Source organism: Sinocyclocheilus rhinocerous, unplaced genomic scaffold, assembly GCF_001515625.1.
Source record: "Sinocyclocheilus rhinocerous isolate Xijiao unplaced genomic scaffold, SAMN03320098_v1.1 scaffold612, whole genome shotgun sequence".
Taxonomy (NCBI): Eukaryota; Metazoa; Chordata; class Actinopteri; order Cypriniformes; family Cyprinidae; genus Sinocyclocheilus; species Sinocyclocheilus rhinocerous.
In genome coordinates this window covers 685,461-693,467 of record NW_015625585.1, presented here as the reverse complement: position 1 = coordinate 693,467, position 8,007 = coordinate 685,461, and the positions used below count along the sequence as shown (strand labels likewise).

At 39.8% G+C, this 8,007-nt stretch overlaps 1 protein-coding gene across 1 annotated transcript in view; it reads right to left on the bottom strand.

Annotated features, from left to right (window-relative positions):
* LOC107754066 (glutamate receptor ionotropic, kainate 5-like) overlaps positions 1–8,007 on the bottom strand; it is an 87,199-nt gene that overhangs the window by 40,667 nt on the left and 38,525 nt on the right. Inside the window, exons 3-4 of the mRNA XM_016570386.1 lie at positions 2,931–3,104; positions 1,737–1,901 (exon numbers count right to left, since the gene is read on the bottom strand). Of these exons, the coding sequence (XP_016425872.1) occupies positions 1,737–1,901; positions 2,931–3,054 (289 nt within the window). The 5' untranslated portion in view covers positions 3,055–3,104. The remainder of the gene's footprint in view (positions 1–1,736; positions 1,902–2,930; positions 3,105–8,007) is intronic.

Below are 8,007 nucleotides of genomic sequence, written 5' to 3'. Positions count from 1 at the left end.
ATATCTGCCAATGGGGTCAGAAAAATAAACTGAATTCAAAGGGAAAACGAGATTGACAGATATTTGCACAAGACGAAATATCTAACTCAAGTAAATGTTTCTTAAAGGGGTCATATGATGTTGCTTAAAAGAACATTATTTTGTGTATTTGGTGTAATGAAATGTGTTTATGCGGTTTAAGGTTCAAAAAACACATTATTTTCCACATACTGTACATTATTGTTTCTCCTCTATGCCCCGCCTTTCTGAAACGCGTCGATTTTTACAAAGCTCATCGGTCTGAAAAGCGAGGTGTGCTGTGATTGGCCAGCTATCCAGTGCGTTGTGATTGGCTGAATACCTCAAGCGTGTGACGGAAATGTTATGTCCCTTACCATATTGTGATGATGCCCTGTCAGGCCGGAGCGATGATTCAAAAACATGAAAACCCATTATAAACGAGGCATTCGTTGCATCCAGTGGGGACATAATTATGGATTATAATGACTTATACTGTCTTTTTACGCGTTGCGTTGCATCGCGCCGCGTAAACATAAAACCATGTCTGCATTTGTGATCGGAGAAATGACAAACAACAAGCGCTACTCTACACTGCCCAAAAAACTCGCTTTAAATATAAAAAATATAAAAACTCTTTAACTATAAAAAACGTACTTACAGTCTTTGAGTCAGAACAGCCGGCATTGTAGTCTACTCTCCCAGGATCAGTAAACAGTCCTTCATAAAATGTGCTGCACACATCTGAATATTTGGTTTGAACTGTTCTGGAATATTGTTGTAAATACAACTTAACCACTGATTTCTAGTCGTGTCCATTTTTGGAAGGCCAAACAAAGTAGTTTCGCTTTCACAACGAAACACAGCGTCACACACGGTGGCCTAGAGTGAGCGGCGGCGGCCTAGAGTGAGGAACGGCCGGAGGGCTAGAGTGAGCAGAGGTGGCGGGATTGAGAACTGCGCTGCCGGCGGATTCGACGAAGGAGGCTTGCGGCAACCACATGTGACGACCCCAGGCTGGACTCCGCTTCGTCCACGGTGAAAGCCGATCCGGCGATCCACAGCACAAAGTTGTTGTATTTCCTCAGCAACCAGCACGGATCAGCTCCAGGCATGACGAAGCGGATATCGTCCTCTTTTGGAAGGCCAAACAAAGTAGTTTCGCTTTCACAATGAAACACACAGCGCCTTCACGACATGGCGGCGGCAACAACAATACTACAGCGAGAATAAAAGTTACGCCTTCTTTCTTTGCGTGAACATTTGGGCAAAGATAGTGACGCCTAGACCTAGACTATGGCCCAGATGGTGACGTAGGTATGTGGGGGTGTGTTAGAACGAGCCGTTTTAGGTAGGCGTGGCTGACTCTTAAATTTTATAAAGAATATCTCTTTGGATTTGAGACTTTAGTCTTTGCAACTTTACAGATCTTCTTTATGCACCAAGAGCTTGTAACACTCCAAAGAGAAAGGAAAAATTGAAATCGCATCATATGACCCCTTTAATAATAATACAAAAAGAAATCAACCTTCAGCCTTGATTTTCCATTCAAAAAGCATCCTCACATTTTCCAATCAAATTCCAATTAAATCCTGTCCCACCCTACAATTTGTTCTTGCTGGATTTTCATTCAAGTTGTTAACGTTTCATTCAAAATACTTCACATTACAGAAGTCAAATTGTGAATGCCGTTTGATGCGAGTACCAGTGTGTGTGTGTAGTCGGTTTGTTGGACTCACTTGTGTCTGTGGTCTCATATTGAGAGTCTCTCTGCAGCTCAAAGATGTCGACCTCCACGCGGGCTCGTGCCGGGCCCTCCATCACACTGTTGATGTTCTCTCGGGCCAGAGCCAATGCCAACCGCTCTCCACGTCCACATGCTGACTGATCATCTAAAATAGCAGCTGAAGAGGAACAGAAAAAGCTCTGTGTTTTGATTCTGCTCTGGAATTTAATTGAGTTTTCTGATGCTAATGATTTAAGTTGCGTTTGTTATTGCAAAAAGATGGGAGTTACTCATCATGACTGTACAGAAACAAGTTTGCAACGAATGTTGCATGTTGTGATGTTAACTGATTAGATTGTGCTATTGAGCGTATTTAGTTTGGAGGCTTGCCAGAGATTAATTGATGCTTTATTGTTCGCAATAATCAAGACGAACAGGCTGATGCTTGAAGCAATCAGTTACATGCTGTGAAGCAACAGCCAAGTACATCACACTTTGAAAAAGGCTCCTGCTTGAATCCGATAATATTGTCTAATTTTGCCTGAACTCTGCTCTAAACGGATTCAAAACGGATTAATTTTATTTTTGATAAAAAAATTAAAAACAATTTAAGAAAAATGATCCTAACATACTTATCTGTGATTATCGCCTCACGCTCTCTGTTCTGCATAACAGGTGTTTAGTTGAAAAAGATTAAGCCTAGTAGGTCAGTACTTCAGAAGATGCGTTTAAACATTACATCAAGAACAAGCTTCGTAGTCACTATAAATGTGGACTTCACGTTGATGCTTGCTGCCTCCATTACAAGAAAAACATTGGGGTTATCAGGAGACCAATGCAACCGAAAAAAATAAAAAGTGTTTTATTTTTCAAATAGCCTCTGTAGATAAAGCTGGAAGAACTGAGGCAGAATTAGACCTCTTAATGGTTAGAAAGTGGACTAGGTTAGTGCCGCAGTTGCATAGGTAAAGGCCAGCAGTACTATTACTGTTACCCCTGACACTGACACCATTCCCATCACTTTTTCTGCTACAGACATGAATGATACCTCAAATTATGTGGCTTTTTGAGGAGGTTTTCCCATGATAAAACAGGCAAGATGATCCCATAGTTTTGACTTGGACCAGTAAAGCAACACCTAGAAACGGAGAGATGATGCGAAGATGCACTTTTGTGTGTATTCTAACAGGAAGTGGTGGACTCTCACCCATCCTGACGACTGCGAGAGCGGGCGCCTGGCTGTGAGAGGACGGGGCCATGGTCAGCAGAAGCAACAGCAGGAGGAGGACGAGGAGGTGAATCGACAGCAGCAGCGCTGACAGAGCCGGCATCTTCCACTGCTCCTCATGGAGAAAGGTCGTCTGGCTGCCTGCACCGCCACCTGGAGGGCAGGTACGAAATTATGCATGAGAAATCATCCACTGACATACAGAATTAAGAAAGAAACTAGGGATGCACGATATTAAAATTCTGTCCGATATCGACAAGCAGATAATCATTTTCATGTTATGGCCAGTAGCCAATAAATGGCTGAGATCAAAATTTGGTTATGCCTAAATATATAAAATTTTGTCTAAATAAAAATAAATTACAAATACAAAAAATATAAAATTGTCATGTTAAATGCTGCCAGTGAATTTGAAAAATTTAGATTTTTTTTTAAAGATTGTATTAACAGTGTTATTCATTTACAGTTTAACTGTTTTATTGATGCTTTTCAACAAGAGAGATAAAAAAGGGAAAAAGACAGTATCAGCATTTGTTTCGATGCATTAAAGTTACTGTATAGTTCACCAAAAAGGAAAATTTGATGATAATTCACTCACCCTCAGGCAATCCAAGATGTAGTAGTGAATTAACAGCAAATTTTCATTTTAGGGTGAACTATCCCTTTAACAGAGAAGATGAAGCAAGAAAAAAAATTTTTTTTCACGCTCTAAATGAGTCACAAAATACAATTATGTATAATTGCACCACGATTAAAAAAAAATACAAATATTTTAAAAAATAATACATATAGAAAAAATATATCGGAGATCGGCTGAATGGATTCGGAAACGGTAAAACTCAACTGTTTAACTGGGGAGTTTGGAAAATGAGCCTATTTTCAAAAATAGTGGAGTGTTCCTTTAACTATAAATGGGGGAAAAGAGCATGCATAATTACATATCCAATACAGACTTGTGCATCCCAAAACAAACATATGGCATGTTGAGAACAGCACCTTACATATAAATTTTTTGTATGCATGTGTTAAATGCCTGGATGACCGACTACATTATCCAAAATGTGCAGTATACATTTATAAATAAAATTAGATTTAAAAAAAACAACAACACACAACATAACATAATAAAATAAAAACAACCAAATGACAACCTAGATAACTAGATGCTAGAAGTTGAATTAAATATGCAACATTTTAATATTATTCATTGCAATCATGCAAAATAGTGAGGACATGTGAAAACAATGCTGCAAGATAGCACATTGAATAATGCATATTCAGCTCACAGTATATGATACACAACTTGCAGGAAGCAGTATGGTATTATTCCATTCCAGACATAGTCCTCGATTTTGTTTAACTTGGCTGTTGTCCACACCACTCTGTCCATGTGTTGCATCACCCACTTAAGCTATTAAAGGCTTCCTCGTTGACCATTTTGGTTCACAAGCAGCACAAACATGCCACTTTTAAACATAATACGCCTGTTTTTTCAATGCCCTTCACTAACACACATACAAACACAGGTATATATTCCCATCCACACATCGAGAAAGAAGATACCCACACACACAAGATGCCTGTTTCTTGTCCCAGTGCTATAATATGAGCCATACACAAGATGCTGTGGATGTGATGTGATAAAATATTCAGGACCATTGCAAAAGAGTACATTGCTGTTTATTAGCACCTGAAAACATATTTGCAGCAGTTGCGGTGACTAGCTGAGGTTGTTAAATGGAAACCGTAAACCACATTTTTAAAACCATGATGGATGATTCAGAATGGTCATTTTGACAGATAAAATATTAAGGTATCTGGTCTATTGTGTTTCTATACTTAACATTGATTCACATAGTAATTCTGGGATGCTATACAGTTGACTGACGAATAACATGAGCTTACAATGGGTGGTTTTCCAAAACTTTTCAGGCAAAGAGGAAAGTGTAGACATACGCAAGCATAAAAATCAACACAGACCTTTCAAATCAAATGTGTTCAGGTCACTGTAGACCTAAACAGGACTGATACAGGCCTAAATTATTGCTCCTACACTCTCAGAAAAAAAGGTACAAAAGTTGTCACTGGGGCGGTACCCTATCAAAAGGTACACTTTTGTACCTTTTAGGTACTAGTATGTACACTTTAGGTACTAGTATGTACCTTTAAGGTACCAATATGGACTCTTTAGGTACAAAGGTGTGCCTTTTGAAAAGATACCGCCCCAGTCACAACTTTTGTACCTTTTTTTCTGAGAGTGTAGCGCATTAATAAAATACCATGTGCGTGATATTTCACATATGCTGCTCACAGATAAAGCAATCTCAGAAGAGGTGCATGCATGGAAAAATGAGCACGTATACAAATGGAACAGTAAACAAATTACCAGGGAAATCAAAAATGTACAAAAATAGACCATGACAGAAATTTTACAACCCAGTCCGTCAAAGTGACGTATAATGATTGTTTGTAGCTCAACCTCGGCACAGGCCGCATGCTGCGATATAAAACAATTCACCACAAGAAAACCCACAACAGAATACAGAGAAGCCGAGAGAATTGAATGCAGCCAGAAGAAACAGACTCAGAAATGGCTTTGGGAGACAAAGAGGAGAGCGAGAAAGATTGAACGCTTGACGAATGCAGCATAATAGAGCCAAAAAGACTCCGGTCTGCTGTGTGTGTGTGTGCATGGGCCGCACAAAATAGAGACACAAGTCAACCTACAGATCAAGAGCCTCATCCCTAAAGCCGCCGTCAATCCTGGAGCTGCCTGTGTTTGAGTTTGTCAACAGCTTGATTTGTATTGGCCTTCCCCGGCTCCATGAAGTAAATGTTTATCTTTCCTGCCAATAAGGCCCTTTGAATGCATTCAAATTGAAGCCTGAATGGAACCAAAATGAAGTGAGCGAACCAAAAAGGGAGGAGAGGACAGAAGAAAGACAGCCGGGATGAGAAATAGCGTGGAGAGGAAGATGAAAGTAAACCGAAGGAGATAGTGAGAGGGGGAGAGTGTAGAAAGAAAAAGAAAGTATTAACACACACAAGTAAACACCACATGAGGTGACAGCATGCTGAATGGGCAGAAATTCAAGCTTGGCTGTTTCAGTTATTTAACTGTTAGCTTTCCCGTATGTCTGCATTGAATTTAACAGTCAGTGTAATTGCCTGCTGCCTCGACTAATCAATGGAGCTCTGCTTTCACTCTTTATGACAATATATAATGTGTTTAACACATCCTAAGGCTGATGCATGAACATTCACACCTTGCTAACCTTTACCAATCTCATCAGTGACCACCATCTTCTTGGCCCAGTGGCCTGTGTTTTTATTAAATTCTGAAGTATCACACAAGATGTTGTTCAAAATATCAACACGGCTGTTGATGCAAGCAATCTAATTGAAATAAAAATTCAGTAAAAATACACAAAAAAACCGCACGTCTCCGTCATTTTCTATCTCTCTCATGCTGCCACAACTGGAGCCTGCTTTTAGCAGGTGTGCTGCTGTCAACGCTGGTATTCGGCAGAGATGACTGTTTTCCACTAAAACTTTGATGCGGATTGTCTCAGTTTATTACGTTAACATAACATATGATGTGAACGCAAAACAATCAGGAAAAAGGCATTACATGCAAGTTTTTAAATCATAACATGTACATTTATATAGTCGCCAGTTGCAAAAACTTAACTCGCAAATTAATATTTTTGGTCGCAAATGCGACCGTTTTAGGCGTAGTCTGGAGCCCTGTGTAGTACATATGACTAGAAACAAATCCTGTTCTTAGATGGGTGGATGCTAAGCATCAGGCCAGTGATAAAGCATAAGCAATTCCATACATCTACTATTCTTGACCTTAAATAAAGTCATTTTAGTGCCGCCTCTAGATGCTTTGTTCAAAATGAAGAAGAATGCAAGGCTCTGCCCTTGCTTGGCTTTTGTTCGAAGGCAAACCTAAGACCGTGCTTTTAAGGCTTTTGGGAGTCTAAGTACCAAGAGGCTCAAACTAAATAAAACTACAAAAATTGTCAAGTATTGAAGAAGATATTATGAAAATCCTGTTCTTAGATGGGTGGATGCTAAGCATCAGGCCAGTGATAAAGCATAAGCAATTCCATACATCTACTATTCTTGACCTTAAATAAAGTCATTTTAGTGCCGCCTCTAGATGCTTTGTTCAAAATGAAGAAGAATGCAAGGCTCTGCCCTTGCTTGGCTTTTGTTCGAAGGCAAACCTAAGACCGTGCTTTTAAGGCTTTTGGGAGTCTAAGTACCAAGAGGCTCAAACTAAATAAAACTACAAAAATTGTCAAGTATTGAAGAAGACTAGACTGCGGAAAATATTCCAGGCAGTCACTGCTCCCATGCTGTCAAATCCAATATCCTAATTCTCACATTATACCTCAAATGCTGTCCTGCGGTTTCATTCGGATTTACTTTGGAACAGCCACTCCAAGCCAGCTGGCTGTGATCCTTCTCCACAGGCTGTTAGAAGAAGAAAAAAATGTTAAAACAGTGTTCCTAATATGCCTGTCACCCTGACTGTAATGCGTCTCTGTGTTTGGGACATTAACGTGGCTCATCCTGTGAGGTTGAGGCAAATAAAAAGGTTTGTTTGCCTCAGAGGCAGCGGTGGCATACTATAATGACGGGATAATCCTCTCATTTAGCCACAGACGGGATATCTTTCGCTCTCATTTTGTGATGGGTGAGGTGTGTGTATGTAACGGTGCATAATGCAGCAGCAGAATAAACATTAAAACACTAGCAAGATGAAGGGGAACAGCTTGGGATGATTGGACGTGTGACAAAAATAGACAGAAACACACAGTGTCATCTGGACAGAGGGGTTGGTTGCTTGTTGAGCGAAAGAGATGATATAAAAATATAAGCCTGAAGCTTTCAAGCTTCAAAAAATGCAAACCATTAAAGCAGTCCATACGAGTTGTGCACTATATGCCAAGTCTTCTGAAGCCGTATGAAGCTCATATGAGTAACAGATTGAAATGTTTACATGGTGACAGAATTTCTGGGTGAGCTATTTCTTTAAAAAAAA